Genomic DNA, 16,409 nt, shown 5'->3' on the forward strand with positions numbered 1-16,409 from the left:
CACAGACCCCATAGATCCCCCATAGAGACCCCCCTGCCCCATAGATTCCCCCACAGCCTACAGACCCACCTGGGCACCATAGATGCCCCTGTGAAGCCCCGTGCCCCATAGATCCCTGTGCCTCACATTCCCCCTGTGCCCCATAGATCCCTGTGCCCCATAGATCCCATCAATCCCCCTGCCCCATAGGTCCCTGTACCCCCCCCTGCCCCATAGATCCCCCGTGCCCCATAAATGCCCTCCCCCCATAAACCTCCTCACCCTATAAGCACCTGCTGTGCCCCATAGATCCCCCGTGCCCCATAAACCCCCTGTGCCCCACAGATCCCCCCACCCCATAGATCCCCTGTGCCCCACATCCCCCCTGTGCCCCAAAGATCTCCCCGCCCCATAGATCCTCTGTGCCCCATAGACACCTGCTGTGCCCCATAGATCCCCTGTGCCCCATAGACACCTGCTGTGCCCCATAGATCCCCCCGTGCCCCACAGATCCCCCCGCCCCATAGATCTCCTGTGCCCCATAGGCACCTGCTGTGCCCCATAGACCCCCCGTGCCCCATAGATCCTCTGTGCCCCATAGATCCCCTGTGCCCCATAGGCACCTGCTGTGCCCCATAGACCCCCCGTGCCCCATAGATCCTCTGTGCCCCATAGATCCCCTGTGCCCCATAGGCACCTGCTGTGCCCCACATCCCCCCGTGCCCCATAGATCCCCCCGCCCCATAGATCCCCTGTGCCCCATAGGCACCTGCTGTGACCTATAGACCCCCCGTGCCCCACAGATCTCCCCGCCCCATAGATCCCCTGTGCCCCATAGGCACCTGCTGTGCCCCATAGATCCCCCGTGCCCCATAGATCCCCCGTGCCCCATAGATCCCTTGTGCCCCATAGACCCCCCCGTACCTCACATCCCCCCTGAGCCCCATAGACTCCCCCTGCCCCACATCCCCCCTGTGCCCCATAGATCCTCTGTGCCCCACAGGTCCTCTGTGCCCCATAGATCCCTCCACCCCATAGATTCCCCGTGCCCCATAGGCACCTGCTGTGCCCTATAGACCCCCCGTGCCCCACATCCCCCCCGTGCCCCATAGATCCCCCACCCCATCCCCCCCGTGCCCCACATCCCGCCCCACCCCATTGACGCCCCACCCCCCAGGCTCCTGCCGTGCCCCACAGCGCCCCCTGCGCCCCACAGACCCCTCCCCCCCCTTTTCCCGGAGCCCCCCTCCCCTCCCTCCCCTCCCCCCGCTTCTCCTCTCCCCTCCCCCCCCCGCGCCCCCCCCGCCCCCCCCCCCGGTTTCCCGGATGCTTCGCGCCGCCCCCGCCGCCATCTTCCGCCGCACCGACCGCGCTCCGCTCCGGGATGTGAGTGGGGGGCGCGACCCCCCCGGGACCCCCCCCGGCACCCCCCGCCCCTCCCCCACCCCCCGCATCCCCCCCCCCACCCCTCCCCGCCCCGCCCCTCCCCCCCCCACCCGCGCCCCCCCCACCCCACCCCCCCCATCCGCGCTCCGCCATGGGGATGTGGGGACCCCCCCCCGCCCCTCCCCCATCCCCCCCTCCCGGGACCCCCCCCGCCCCTCCCCCATCCCCTCCGGGACCCCCCCCCCATCCGCTCCCCCCCCCTGCCCCGCCCCTCCCCCCCCAGCATCCTTCATCATCCCCCCCCCCCGCGCCCCCCCCCCGTGACCCCCCCGCTCCCCCCCATCCCCCCCCTCCCCTCCCCCTCCCCCCCCGGGACCCCCGGAACCCCCCCGGGACCGCCCCTCCCCCACCCCCCCCATCTCCGCAGAGCCCCCCCCCCGGGGGGTGGGGGAGGGGCGGCGGGCCGGGTGAACTGGGAGCACTGGGAGGGCTCGGACCCCTCCCCTCCCCCCACCCCGCCCCTCCCCCACCCCGGGTCTATTTTTAGCCGCCGACGCAGAACGGGGGGGGGGGGGGGGGGGTTGGGTGGGGGAGGGGTGGGAAAAAAATCCTCTCCCGGCGCCCCTCCCCCCGCTGCGGAGGGACCGCCCCTCCCCCACCTCGCGGGGGGGGGTGGGGGGAGGGGTGGGGGGAGGGGCCCGGACATTGGGGACACCCCGGGGGGGACACCGGGGACACCCCGGGGGGGTCACTCAGATTTTGGGGTCCCCCCACTTTGGGTCACTCTGGGGACACCGGGGACACCCCTGGGGTCATTTTGGGGTCATTTTGGGGTCACTCGGACATTGGGGACACCCCTGGGGTCATTTTGGGGTCATTTTGGGGTCACTCGGACATTGGGGACATCCTGGGGTCACTCTGGGGTTCACTCGGACACTGGGGATCCCCCAGGGGTCACTTTGGGGTCACTCTGGGGTCGTTTGGACATTGGGGACCCCTGTCTGGTCACTCTGGGGACACTGGGGACCCCCCTGGGGGTCACTCAGACATCGGGGACACCCCTGGGGTCACTTTGGGGTCACTCTGGGGGTCACTCAGACATCGGGGACACCCCTGGGGTCACTTTGGGGTCACTCTGGGGGTCACTCAGACATCGGGGACCCCCCTGGGGTCACTTTGGGGACACTGGGGACCCCCCAGTGATCAACCTGGACCCCCCTTTGGTCACTTTGGGGTCACTCGGACATTGAGGACCCCCCTGGGGTCATTTTGGGGACACCTTGGACTCCCCTGGGGGTCACTCGGACACTGAAGACCCCCTGTGCTCACTCAGGGGTCACTCTGGGGTCACTCTGGGGGTCACTCGGACACTGTGGACCCCCTGGGGTCACTCTGGGGTCACTGGGCACCCCCTGGGGTCACTCTGGGGTCACTTGGACAGTGGGGACCCCCCAAGGGTCATTGTGGGGACACCATGGGGGTCACTCGGACATTGGGGTCACTCTGGGGTCACTCTGGGAGTCATTTGGTCATTGGAGACCCCCCAAGGGTCACTTTGGGGTCACCCTGGGGGGGTCACTCGGACATTGGGGTCACCCCGGGGTCACTCTGGGGGTCACTCGGACATTGGGGTCACTCTGGGGTCACTCTGGGGGTCACTCGGACATTGGGGTCACTCTGGTCACTCCGTGGTCACTCCGGGGGGTCACTCTGGGGTCACTCTGTGTGGGCGTGGCCTCAGTGACCGCTGCCCTTTCCCCTCCGGCCAGGTCGGCGCCCTCGGCCCCCGCCGCCCCTCCCCCCGCCGCGGGCGAAGGGGGGGGACCCCCCGCCCCTCCCCCCAACCTGACCAGCAACCGGCGGCTGCAGCAGACCCAGGCCCAAGTGGATGAGGTGGGGGAGGGGCCGTGGGGGGAGGGGGGGCAGCGAGGGGGGGGCGTGGTCACTTGGGGAGGGGTCAATGGTCAGTGGGGGTGGTCACTTGGGGTGTGGTCAATGGTCAGTGGGTGTGGTCAGTGGGTGTGGTCATTCAGGGTGTGGTCAGTGGGTGTGGTCAGTGGGTGTGGTCATTCAGGGTGTGATCAGTGGGTGTGGTCAGTGGGTGTGGTCACTCAGGGTGTGATCAGTGGGTGTGGTCAGTGGGTGTGGTCATTCAGGGTGTGGTCAGCGGGTGTGGTCAGTCAGGGTGTGATCAGTGGGTGTGGTCAGAGGGTGTGGTCAGTGGGGTGTGGTCAGTGGGGTGTGGTCAGTGGGTGTGGTCATTCAGGGTGTGGTCAGCGGGTGTGGTCAGGGTATGGTCATTCAGGGTGTGGTCAGCGGGTGTGGTCAGTCAGGGTGTGATCAGTGGGTGTGGTCAGTGGGGTGTGGTCAGTGGGTGTGGTCAGTCAGGGTGTGGTCAATGGGTGTGGTCAGTCAGGGTGTGATCAGTGGGTGTGGTCAATGGGTGTGGTCACTCAGGGTGAGGTCAATGGGTGTGGTCAGTGGGTGTGGTCACTCAGGGTGTGGCCAGTGGGTGTGGTCAATGGGGTGTGGTCAGTGGGTGTGGCTACTTGGGGTGTGGTCAGTGGTCAATGGGTGTGGTCAGTTGGGTGTGGTCAGTGGGTGTGGTCAGTTGGGTGTGGTCAATGGGTGTGGTCAATGGTCAGTTGGGTGTGGTCAGTGGGTGTGGTCAATGGTCAGTGGGTGTCCTCAGGGGTGTGGTCACTCGGGGTGTGGTCAGTTGGGGTGTGGTCAATGGTCAGTGGGTGTGGTCACTCGGGGTGTGGTCACTGGGTGTGGTCATTTGGGACATGGGCGTGGTCACTGTGTGGGCGTGGCCAAGGGGGGATGGGGAGGGTCATCGGTGACCTTTGACCCCCGGGTGTGGCCCGGGCTTGGTGTGGTCACTCAGGGCGTGGCCAGAGGGGTGTGGTCAATTTGGGTGGCTTTTATTGAACCCTGGGGGCTCCTGGTCACTCTTGAGCCACTCCGGCCACTGACCCCTGACCCCGGCTCTGACCAGGCCTGGGCGTGGTCACTCAGGGCTGTGGTCACTCAGGGCTGTGGTCACTCATGGCCGTTGTCACTCAGAGCTGTGGTCACTCAGAGCCGTGGTCACTCAGGGCTGTGGTCACTCAGAGCTGTGGTCGCTCATGGCTGTGGTCACTCATGGCTGTGGTCACTCATGGCCGTGGTCACTCAGAGCTGTGGTCACTCATGGCCGTGGTCACTCAGGGCTGTGGTCACTCAGAGCTGTGGTCACTCAGGGCTGTGGTCACTCAGGGCTGTGGTCACTCATGGCCGTGGTCACTCAGGGCTGTGGTCACTCAGAGCTGTGGTCACTCATGGCCATGGTCACTCAGGGCTGTGGTCACTCAAGGCTTTGGTCACTTTGTGGGCACGGCCAAAGTGGCTCAATTGGGCCATTTGTGACCTCTGAGTGCTCTGGTCACTCTTGAGCCTCTCTGGCCACTGACCCCTGGCCATGAGTGACCATCAAAGAGCCCTGTGGTCACTCTGAGCTCTCACCACTGCCCGTGAGTGACCATCCCTGCCGCTGTGGTCACTCTGAGCCCTCATTGACCACTGCCCATGAGTGACCATCCCTGACCCCTGTGGTCACTCTCAGCCCTCACTGCCCACTGACCATGAGTGACCATCCCTGACCCCTGTGGTCACTCTGAGCCCTCCGGCCACTGCCCATGAGTGACCATCAAAGAGCCCTGTGGTCACTCTGAGCCCTCATTGCCCACTGACCATGAGTGACCGTCCCTGCCGCTGTGGTCACTCTGAGCCCTCACTGCCCATTGACCATGAGTGACCATCCCTGCCGCTGTGGTCACTCTGAGCCCTCCGGCCACTCCCCACTGCCCGTGAGTGACCGTCCCTGCCGCTGTGGTCACTCTGAGCCCTCCGGCCACTCCCCACTGACCATGAGTGACCATCCCTGCCCGCTGTGGTCACTCTGAGCCCTCCGGCCACTGCCCACTGCCCATGAGTGACCGTCCCTGCCGCTGTGGTCACTCTGAGCCCTCACTGCCCACTGACCATGAGTGACCGTCCCTGCCGCTGTGGTCACTCTGAGCCCTCAATGACCACTGCCCGTGAGTGACCGTCCCTGACCCCTGTGGTCACTCTGAGCCCTCCGGCCACTGCCCGTGAGTGACCATCCCTGCCCGCTGTGGTCACTCTGAGCCCTCAATGACCACTGACCATGAGTGACCATCAAAGAGCCCTGTGGTCACTCTGAGCCCTCCAGCCACTGCCCACTGCCCATGAGTGACCATCCCTGACCCCTGTGGTCACTCTGAGCCCTCCGGCCACTCCCCACTGCCCGTGAGTGACCGTCCCTGCCGCTGTGGTCACTCTGGCCGCTGCCCGCAGGTGGTGGACATCATGCGGGTGAACGTGGACAAGGTGCTGGAGCGGGACCAGAAGCTGTCCGAGCTGGACGATCGGGCGGACGCGCTCCAGGCCGGAGCCTCCCAGTTCGAGACCAGCGCCGCCAAGCTCAAGCGCAAGTACTGGTGGAAGAACCTCAAGGTACAAACCGACCCAAAATGCCCCGAAATGGCCCCAAAACGGCCCAGAATGGCTCCAAAATACCCCAGAATGGCCTTGAAATAACCCAAAATGATCAAAAATACTCAAAACCAGCCCAAAACAGCCCCAAAACAACCCCCAAATCATCCCAAGCTCAAGCGCAAGTACTGGTGGAAGAACCTCAAGGTACAAACCGACCCAAAATGCCCTGAAATGGCCCCAAAACGGCCCAAAATGGTCAAAAAATGGGCTGGAATGGCCCCAAAATGCCCCAGAATGGCCCCAAAATGGGCTGGTATGTCCCCAAAATGGGCTGGAATGGCCCCAAAATAGCCCAAAATGCACCCAAAATGGGTTGGAATGGCCAAAAAATGGGCTGGAATGGCAAAAAAATGCCTCAAAACGGCCCCAAAATGCCCTGAAATGGCCCCAAAATGCCCCGGAATGGCCCCAAAATGGGCTGGAATGGCCCCAAAATGCCCCAGAATGACCAAAAACACTCAAAAATGGCCCAAGATAGCCCAAAATAGCCCCAAAACAGCCCCCAAATCGTCCCAAGCTCAAGCGCAAGTACTGGTGGAAGAACCTCAAGGTACAAACGGACCCAAAATGCCCCGAAATGGCCCCAAATGGCCCCAAAATGGGCCGGAATGGCCCCAAAATGGGCTGGAATGGCCAAAAAATGCCTCAAAACGGCCCCAAAATGCCCTGAAATGGCCCCAAAATGCCCCGGAATGGCCCCAAAATGCCCCAGAATGGCCCCAAAATGGGCTGGAGCGGCCTGAGAATGCCCCAGAATGACCAAAAACACTCAAAAGTAGCCCAAAATAGCCCCAAAATAGCCCAAAATAACCCCAAAACAGCCCCCAAATCGTCCCAAGCTCAAGCACAAGTACTGGTGGAAGAACCTCAAGGTACAAATGGACCCAAAATGCCCTGAAATGGCCCCAAAATGGCCCAAAATGGCCCCAAAATGGCCCCAAAATGCCCCAGAATGGGCCCAAAATGGGCTGGAATGGCCAAAAAATGGGCTGGAATGGTCCCAAAATGGGCTGGAATGGCAAAAAAATGCCTCAAAACGGCCCCAAAATGCCCTGAAATGGCCCCAAAATGGCCCCAAAATGCCCCAGAATGACCAAAACCACTCAAAAATAGCCCAAAATAGCCCCAAAACAGCCCCCAAATCGTCCCAAGCTCAAGCGTAAGTACTGGTGGAAGAACCTCAAGGTACAAACGGACCCAAAATACCCTGAAATGGCCCCAAAATGGCCCCAAAATGGCCAAAAAATGGGCTGTAATGGCCCCAAAATAGCCCAGAATGGCCCCAAAATAGCCCAGAATGGCCCCAAAATGGGCTGGAATGGCCAAAAAATGGGATGGAATGGCCCCAAAATAACCCAGAATGGCCAAAAATACTCAAAAATAGCCCGAAATAACCCCCGAACCCCCCCAAAATCCCTCCAAAATCCCCCAAATTCCCCAGGAAAACCCAAAAATCAGCAACAAAACCCCAAATCCTTGCAAAATTTCCCCAAATCCCTCAAAATCGCCCCAAAATCCTCCAAATTCCCCAAAATTCCCTGGGAAAACCCAAAAATCAGCAACAAAACCCCAAAATCCCCCAAATTCCCCCCAAAATCCACCGAAATCCCCCCCAAATTTCCCAGGAAAACACAAAAATCTGACACAAAATCCCCAAAATCCCCCCAAATCCCCCCAAATCCCCCCAAATCCCTCCAAAATCCCCCAATTTCGATGGAAAACCCCAAAAATCAGCAACAAAACCCCAAATTGCCCCCAAAATTTCCCCAAATCTCTCAAATCCCTTTTAAATCCCCCGAATTCCCCAAAATTCCCTGGGAAAACCCAAAAATCAGCAAAAAAACCCCAAAATCCCCTGAATTTCCTGGGAAAACCCCAAAATCGGGAATAAAACCCCCAAATCCCCCAAATTCCTCCCAAAATCCCCAAAATCCTCCCCAAATCCCCTGAATTTCCCGGGAAATCCCAAAAATCAGCAACAAAACCCCAAAATCCCCCGAATTCCCCCCAAAATCCCCCGAATCCCCCCCAAATTCCCCAAATTTCCCGGGAAAAACCCAAAATCTCTGGAATTCCCCCCAAAATCCACCAACATCCCCCCGAAATTCCCCCAAAATCCCCCAAATTTCCCAGGAAAACCCCAAAATCGGGAAGAAAACCCCCAAATCCCCCAAATTCCACCCAAAATCCCTCGAATCCACCAAAATCCCCCCAAAATCCCCTAAATTTCCCGTGAAATCCCAAAAATCGGCAACAAAACCCCAAAATCCCCCGAATTCCCCCCAAAATCCCCCGAATCCCCCCCAAATTCCCCAAATTTCCCGGGAAAACCCCAAAATCGGGAAGAAAACCCCCAAATCCCCCAAATTCCCCAAAATCCACCAACATCCCCCCAAAATTCACTGAAATTCCCCCAAAATCCCCTGAATTTCCCGGGAAAACCCCAAAATCGGGAAGAAAACCCCCAAATCCCCCAAATTCCCCCCAAAATCCCCCAAATCCTCCCCAAATCCACCAAAATCCCCCAAATTCCCCAGGAAAAACGCAAAAATCAGCAACAAAACCCCAAAATCCCCCGAATTCCCCCCAAAATCCCCCGAATTCCCCCCAAATTCCCCAAATTTCCCGGGAAAAACCCAAAATCGCTGAAATTCCCCCCAAAATCCACCAACATCCCCCCGAAATTCCCCCAAAATCCCCCAAATTTCCCGGGAAAACCCCAAAATTGGGAATAAAACCCCCAAATCCCCCAAATTCCACCCAAAATCCCTCGAATCCACCAAAATCCCCCCAAAATCCCCTAAATTTCCCGTGAAATCCCAAAAATCGGCAACAAAACCCCAAAATCCCCCGAATTCCCCCCGAAATCCCCAAAATCCTCCCCAAATTCACCAAAATCCCCCAAATTCCCCAGGAAAAACGCAAAAATCAGCAACAAAACCCCAAAATCCCCCGAATTCCACCCAAAATCCCCCAAATCCTCCCCAAATCCACCAAAATCCCCCAAATTCCCCAGGAAAAATGCAAAAATCAGCAACAAAACCCCAAAATCCCCCAAATTCCCCCCGAAATCCCCCCAATCCCCCCCAAATTCCCCAAATTTCCCGGGGAAACCCCAAAATCGGGAAGAAAACCCCAAAATCGCCGGAATTCCCCCCAAATTCCCCCATCTCCGCCCCGCAGATGATGATCATCCTGGGGGTCATCTGCGCCATCGTCCTCATCATCATCATCGGTGAGTCACTCCTTATGCAAATGAGCCCCGCTATGCAAATTAGGGAGCGGATATGCAAATCCAGACGGGGGAAAAAAAAGGGCGGTGCGGAAGAAGCAGGGTGTGGCATGCAAATGAGCAGGCGGGGTATGCAAATGAGGCGGCGTGGGAGATGAGTGCGGTTAATTATGCAGATGTGGGTTGGGTTATGCAAATGAGGTGGTGTGGGTGACGAGCGTGCTGTTACGTATGCAAATGTGGGTGGGGTTATGCAAATGAGGCGATTGGGTTATGCAGATGAAGCTGGGTTGCACGAATGAGAGTGCCGGGTATGCAAATAAGGGGACGTGGCATGCAAATTAATAGTTTCCATATGCAAATTAGCATTGGAGATGCAAAGTGGGGCGGGGCATAAATCGAGGGTTATGCAAATTAATGGGATGTGCTAATGAGGAAGACGGGGTATGCAAATTTGCGGGAGGAATGCAAATGAGGGTCGGTTATGCAGATGAACGGTGGGACACAGTGCAGGAGGGGGCGGGGCTATGCAAAGAAATGCAAATCATATGCAAATTAGGCTGTCACACTCATGCATACAAATGAGAGGGGGAGTGGGTGGAGCCCTGGCTATGTAAATGAGGGGGTGTCAATAAAGCTGCATGCAAATGAAGGGGTGGGGCATGTGCTTCGGGGACATGCAAATGAGGGGGGTGGGGACTGCATGCTAATTTTATGCAAATTTCTTTCTCCAGTCTATTTCAGCACCTAACGCCGCCGGCCCCGCCCTGCCAGGCCCCGCCCCCCGCTGGGGCCACGCCCCCTCCAGCCCCGCCCCCCGGACCAACAAACCCCGCCCCCAACGCCGCGGGGGGCGGGGCCACGCCCAAGCCCCGCCCCCACTCCCCCTTAACCCCCTCAGGGACCCCCAAACCCCTCCCCCAACCCCCCCCAAATTTAAACCCCGCCCCTCCCCCACTCCCAAACCCCGCCCATCCCCCCCCAATCCCCTCCCCCACCCCCAAAATCCCCCCAAAATCCGGGGGGGGAGGGGGGGGCCCAGCCCGGAGCACCCCAAAAATGGGGGGGGGGGGGAAGCCCCTCCCCCCTCCCCCCACGGAGGGAATTTGGGGGCTCCCGGGGCCCCTCCCCCACCCCAGGGAAGGATTTTGGGGTTCCCCACCCCCCCCCTCCCCTCCCCCACCCCCCAGACTTGAGCACAAAGGGCCCCCCCAAATTTTAGGGGCGATTTTGGGGGCGTCCCCTCCCCCCAACCCCAAATCCTGAGCCCCTCCCCCCTCCCCCCTCCCCCCCCCAAAAAAAACATTCCAGCCCCTCCCCCACCCCTCCCCCCCCCGAAGGAATTTTGGGGGTGCAGAGGGTGGGGGAGGGGGAACCCCAAAATCCCCGCCCCTCCCCCAACCCTTCACTGCCGAACCCCCCACCCCCCCTTAAAAAATTTGGGGGGGGGGATCCCGAAATTTGGGGTGGGGGAGGGGCCCCAAAATTTTAATGGGGGGGGGAGGGGAGGGGGGGGGACCCCAAAAGTGAGAAGCCAAAAAATGGGGGGAGGGGGAGCCCCAAAAATTGGGGGGGGGACCCCGAAAGAGGAGTCGGGGGGGGGGGGGGATGGGAAAAATGGGGGGAGGGGGAGGGGAGACCCCCCCCCGTTAAATTTGGGTGACCCCAAAAAATTGGGGGAGGGGACCCCAAAACTGGAGCGGCCCCGGATGGGGGAGGGGGGGGAGGGGAGGACCCCCCCCCCCCCAAATTTTTGGGGTGGGGGAGGGGCCCCGAGGGTTTGAGGCTGTGGAGAATTGGGGGGAGGGGTGCGCCCCTCCCCCACCCCCCAAAATGAGGGGGGGGACCCCAAAATTTGGGGGGAGCCCTAAATAAGAAGTGGGGGAGGGGGGGACGCCCCTGAGAGGAGGGAACCAGGGGGGTCCCCCAAAAAAATGGGGAGGGGTCCCCGAAACCGCCCCTCCCCCCTCCTCGGGGAGGAGGAGTCGCCCCCAAATTTGGGGTGGGGGAGGGGAAACCCCCCCCCCAAAAAATTTGGGGTGGGGGAGGGGTGAGCCCTGAACGTTTCCAGGAGGATTTTTGGGGTGCAGCCCCTCCCCCCACCCACCCAGCCCCTCCCCCCCCCCCACTGCATGGAGCGCCCCTCCCCCCACCGAGGGGGGGAGGGGGTCCCCGAATTCTTCCCCTCCCCCACCCCCCCAAAAAAACCCCGCCCCCCCCCCAAAAAATCCCCTCCCCCCCTCCCAACCGCGCCCCTCCCCCCCCTCCTGTCCCGTGCGGGGGGAGGGGAATTCGGGGGTGGGGGAGGGGCGGGTGTCACTGCCGCCCCTCCCCCCACCCCGTGGGGGGGGGTTTTTGTGGGGGAGGGGAGAGAAGAGGGAGGAGGGGGCGGGGCTTCCGCGTCCTCCCCTCCCCCACCCCCACCCCCGCCCCTCCCCCCCCCCTCCCCCAACCCCTCCCCCTCCCCTCCCCCCCCAGGACCCCCCGGAGGGGTTTGGGGGGGACCCCCCGGGGGTTTTTTGGGGGGGAGGGGCCCCGGGGGGGGTCCCCGAGTCCCGTGTGAAACGTGAACAATAAAAATTCCATCTCCGTCAGGGGCCGGGAATGCCGGGAATTCTGGGAAATTCGGGAATTCTGGGAATGCCGGGAAATGCCGGGGAATTCTGGGAAATTCGGGAATGCCGGAAATTCTGGGAAATTCCGGGGAATTCGGGAAAATTCGGGGGAATTCGGGAAATTCCGGGAATTCCGGGGAATTCTGGGAAATTCTGGGAAATTCCGGGAATGCCGGGAAATTCCGGGAAATTCGGGGAATTCCGGGGAATTCTGGGAAATTCGGGAATTCTGGGAAATTCGGGGAATGCCGGGAAATTCTGGGAAATCCGGGAAATTCCGGGAATGTCAGGAATGCCGGGGAATTCCGGGAAATTCGGGAAATCCGGGAATTTCGGGAAATTCTGGGAATTCCGGGAAATTCCGGGAAATTCGGGAATTCCGGGAATGCCGGGAATTCTGGGAATTCCGGGAATTCTGGGGAATTCTGGGAAATTCCGGGAATGCCGGGAAATTCGGGAAATTCGGGAATTCTGGGAATTTGGGGAATTCCGGGGAATTCTGGGAAATCCGGGAAATCCGGGAATGCCAGGAATGCCGGGGAATTCTGGGAAATTCGGGAAATCCGGGAATTCCGGGAAATTCGGGAATTCTGGGAAATTCGGGAAATTCGGGAATTCCGGGAATTTGGGGAATTTCTGGGGAATTCTGGGAAATTCCGGGAAATTCGGGGAATTCCGGGAATGCCGGGAATTCTGGGAATTCCGGGAAATTCGGGGAATTCGGGAAATTCTGGGAATGACGGGAAATTCTGGGAATTCTGGGAAATTCTGGGAAATTCGGGAATTTGGGGAATTCGGGAAATTCTGGGAATGACGGGAAATTCGGGAAATTCCGGGAAATTCGGGGAAATTCGGGAATTCTGGGAAATTCTGGGAAATTCTGGGAATTCTGGGAAATTCGGGAATTCCGGGAATTCTGGGAAATTCCGGGAAATTCGGGAATGCCGGGAAATTCCAGGGAATTCTGGGAAATTCGGGAATGCCGGAAATTCTGGGAAATTCCGGGGAATTCGGGAAAATTCGGGGGAATTCGGGAAATTCCGGGAAATTCGGGGATTCTGGGAAATTCTGGGAAATTCGGGGAATGCCGGGAAATTCTGGGAAATTCGGGAAATTCGGGAATGCCGGGAAATTCCGGGAAATTCTGGGAATTCTGGGAATTCTGGGAATTCGGGGAATGCCGGGAATTGGGGAATTCCGGAAATTTTGGGAATTTCAGGAAATGCGTGAATTTGGGGAATTGGGGAATTCAGGAATTTTGGGAATTCCGGGAAATTCGGGAATTTCGGGAAATTGGGGAATTCGGGAATTTGGGGGATTCGGGAATTTGGGGAATTCCGGGAAATTCGGGGAATTTCGGGAAATGCGGGAATTTTTGGATTTTGGAAATTTTGGGAATTTGGGGAATTTGAGGAATGAGGGAATTTGGGAGTTTGGGGAATTCGGGAATTCAGAAATTTGGGAATTTTGGGAGTTTGGGATTTTGGGATTTTGGGAATTCGGGAATTTTGGGGATTTTGGGATGTTGGGAATTTGGGGAATTTTGGGAATTTGGGATTTTGGGAATTCAGGAGTTTGGGAATTTGGGATTTTGAGAGTTGGGGAATGCGGGGGGGGGGGTTGGGAGCGGGGGAGGGGATTCGGGGATGGGGGAGGGGATTTTGGGAATGGGGGAGGGGATTTTGGGAAGGGGGGAGGGGATTTTGGGAATGGGGGAGGGGATTTTGGGAAGGGGGAGGGGATTTTGGGAAGGGGGAGGGGAATTTGGGAAGGGGGGGAGGGGATTTTTGGAAGGGGGGAGGGGATTTTGGGGATGGGGGAGGGGATTTTGGGAATGGGGAGGGGATTTTGGGAATGGGGGAGGGGATTTTGGGAATGGGGGAGGGGATTTTGGGAATGGGGGAGGGGATTTGGGGATGGGGGAGGGGATTCGGGGATGGGGGAGGGGATTTTGGGAAGGGGGGAGGGGATTCGGGGATGGGGGAGGGGATTTTGGGAATGGGGGAGGGGATTTTGGGAATGGGGGAGGGGAATTTGGGAATGGGGGAGGGGATTTTTGGAAGGGGGGAGGGGATTTTTGGAAGGGGGGAGGGGATTTTAGGGATGGAATTTGGGGGGGGGAGGGGCGCCAGCAGCCTCCACCAATCAACGACGGGCGGGGGCGATGACATCACCGCGGTGACGTCACTCACAGAACCAAAGCGATGACGTCATCACGTGGGGGGGGATTTTTTTATTGCCGTGATTTGGGGAGGGGGGGGGTCCCCCAACCGCCCCTCCCCCACCCCTGTGACGTCATCGGGGTCCCCAAGATCCCATTTTGGGGGTCCCCAAGGTCCCTGGGGGGTCCCCAAGGCCCCATTTGGGGTCCCCAAGGTCCCTGGGGGGTCCCCAAGGCCCCATTTGGGGTCCCCAAAGCCCCTGGGGGGTCCCCAAGGTCCCATTTGGGGTCCCCAAGGCCCCATTTGGGGGTCCCCAAAGCTCCTGGGGGGTCCCCAAGGCCCCATTTGGGGGTCCCCGGTGTCCCCAGGCTGGGGACGTTCGCGGGTCCGTGAGGAGCAGAGGCGGGGCTGGGTCACCAAATGTCCCCAGATGTCCCCAAATGTCCCCAGATGTCCCCAAATGTCCCCAAATGTCCCCAAATTCCGTGTTTGGGGTCCCTCGGGGGTCCGTGAGGAACGCGAGGCCGCGGTGGGGACAGGGACGGGTCCCCAAATGTCCCCAAATGTCCCCAAATGTCCCCAAATTCCGTGTTTGGGGTTCCTCGGGGGTCCGTGAGGAACGCAAGGCCGCGGTGGGGACAGGGACGGGTCCTCGATGTCCCCAAATGTCCCCAAATGTCCTCGGTGTCCCCTCTGGGGTCGATGAGGAGGGCGAGGCCATGGTGGGGACGGGTCCCCGATGTCCCCAGTGATGTCCCCAATGATGTCCCCAAAGCCCCTCTCAGGGGTCCCTCAGGGGTTGATGAAGATCTTGAGGCCGAAGCAGGGCTGGGTCCTCGATGTCCCCGATGTCCCCTCGATGTCCCCTCGATGTCCCCGATGTCCCCGATGTCTCCGGTGTCACTCAGGGGTCAATGAGGAGGGCGAGGCCGAAGCAGGGCTGGGTCCCCGATGTCCCCAAATGTCCCCAGTGTCCCCTCAGGGGTCTCTCGGGGGTCGATGAGGAGGGCGAGGCCGAAGCAGGGGTGGGTTCCCAATGTCCCTGATGTCCCCCGATGTCCCCTCAGTGTCCCCGATGTCCCCAGTGTCCCCAGTGTCCCCTCAGGGGTCGATGAGGAGGGCGAGGCCGAAGCAGGGGTGGATCCCCGGTGTCCCCTCAATGTCCCCCGATGTCCCCGATGTCCCTCAGGGGTCGATGAGGAGGGCGAGGCCGAAGCAGGGGTGGATCCCCGATGTCCCCTCAATGTCCCCGATGTCCCCTCAGTGTCCCCAGTGTCCTCTCAGGGGTCGATGAGGAGGGCGAGGCCGCAGCAGGGAGGGATCCCCGATGTCCCCTCAATGTCCCCCGATGTCCCCGATGTCCCCTCAGGGGTCGATGAGGAGCACGAGGCCGAAGCAGGGGTGGATCCCCAATGTCCCCAATGTCCCCTCGGTGTCCCCGATGTCCCCTCAGGGGTCGATGAGGAGGGCGAGGCCGAAGCAGGGGTGGATCCCCGGTGTCCCCAATGTCCCCTGATGTCCCCTCAGTGTCCCCTCAGGGGTCGATGAGGAGGGCGAGGCCGAAGCAGGGGCAGGTCCCCGATGTCCCCCGATGTCCCCGATGTCCCCGGTGTCCCCTCAGGGGTCGATGAGGAGGGCGAGGCCGAAGCAGGGGTGGATCCCCGATGTCCCCCGATGTCCCCTCAATGTCCCCCGGTGTCCCCGGTGTCCCTCAGGGGTCGATGAGGAGGGCGAGGCCGAAGCAGGGCTGGGTTCCCAATGTCCCCCAATGTCCCCCGATGTCCCCGGTGTCCCTCAGGGGTCGATGAGGAGGGCGAGGCCGAAGCAGGGACAGGTCCCCCGATGTCCCCTCAATGTCCCTGATGTCCCCGGTGTCCCTCAGGGGTCGATGAGGAGGGCGAGGCCGAAGCAGGGCTGGGTTCCCAATGTCCCCCGATGTCCCCGGTGTCCCCAGTGTCCCTCAGGGGTCGATGAGGAGGGCGAGGCCGAAGCAGGGACAGGTCCCCAATGTCCCCAATGTCCCCCGGTGTCCCCGGTGTCCCTCAGGGGTCGATGAGGAGGGCGAGGCCGAAGCGCGCCCCCCCCGCGGGTGGCACCCCCCTGGCCAGGTGCGTCAGGCGCCCGGGGTGCAGCAGGGCCCAGCCCGGGGGGGGCGCGGGGGCCCCGCAGCCGTAACGGGGAAACAGCCAGCCCCCGCCCTGCAAACCAGCACGGACCAGGATGGACCGGTTCGGACCAGTATGGACCAGTATGGACCAGTATGGACCAGTATGGACCAGTACAGACCGGTTCAGACCAGTACAGACCGGTTCGGACCAGTACGGACCAGTACAGACCGGTACAGACCAGTATGGACCAGTACGGTCCAGGATGGACCAGTACAGACCAGTATGGACCAGTACGGACCGGTACAGACCAGTATGGACCAGTACGGACCAGTATGGACCAGTACAGACCAGTACAGACCAGTAC

At 60.6% G+C, this 16,409-nt stretch overlaps 2 protein-coding genes across 2 annotated transcripts in view; one reads left to right on the forward strand and one right to left on the reverse strand.

Annotated features, from left to right (window-relative positions):
- The first annotated feature begins 1,308 nt into the window (after nucleotides 1–1,308).
- On the forward strand, nucleotides 1,309–11,014 carry VAMP2 (vesicle associated membrane protein 2). The gene is made up of 5 exons (XM_086871895.1): nucleotides 1,309–1,365; nucleotides 3,135–3,258; nucleotides 5,728–5,886; nucleotides 9,112–9,163; nucleotides 9,895–11,014. Coding segments are annotated over exons 1-5 (354 nt in total). The 5' UTR covers nucleotides 1,309–1,363; the 3' UTR covers nucleotides 9,912–11,014.
- Nucleotides 11,015–13,988: 2,974 nt separating this feature from the next.
- The window catches only part of LOC147647467 (multifunctional procollagen lysine hydroxylase and glycosyltransferase LH3-like), a 36,812-nt gene continuing 34,391 nt past the window's right edge, over nucleotides 13,989–16,409 (reverse strand). Inside the window, exon 19 of the mRNA XM_086871776.1 lies at nucleotides 13,989–16,135. Within this exon, the coding sequence (XP_086727902.1) occupies nucleotides 15,980–16,135 (156 nt within the window). The 3' untranslated portion in view covers nucleotides 13,989–15,979. The remainder of the gene's footprint in view (nucleotides 16,136–16,409) is intronic.

The sequence above is a fragment of the Cyanistes caeruleus genome, chromosome 37, assembly GCF_971803275.1.
Source record: "Cyanistes caeruleus chromosome 37, bCyaCae1.hap1.1, whole genome shotgun sequence".
Taxonomy (NCBI): Eukaryota; Metazoa; Chordata; class Aves; order Passeriformes; family Paridae; genus Cyanistes; species Cyanistes caeruleus.

Excerpts from the sequence above, each read along its gene's own strand:
- VAMP2 (XM_086871895.1), top strand. Across the intron at positions 3,259-5,727 it reads CCCAGGCCCAAGTGGATGAG|GTGGTGGACATCATGCGGGT; the intron begins GTGGGGGAGGGG and ends CGCTGCCCGCAG. Across the intron at positions 5,887-9,111 it reads ACTGGTGGAAGAACCTCAAG|ATGATGATCATCCTGGGGGT; the intron begins GTACAAACCGAC and ends TCCGCCCCGCAG.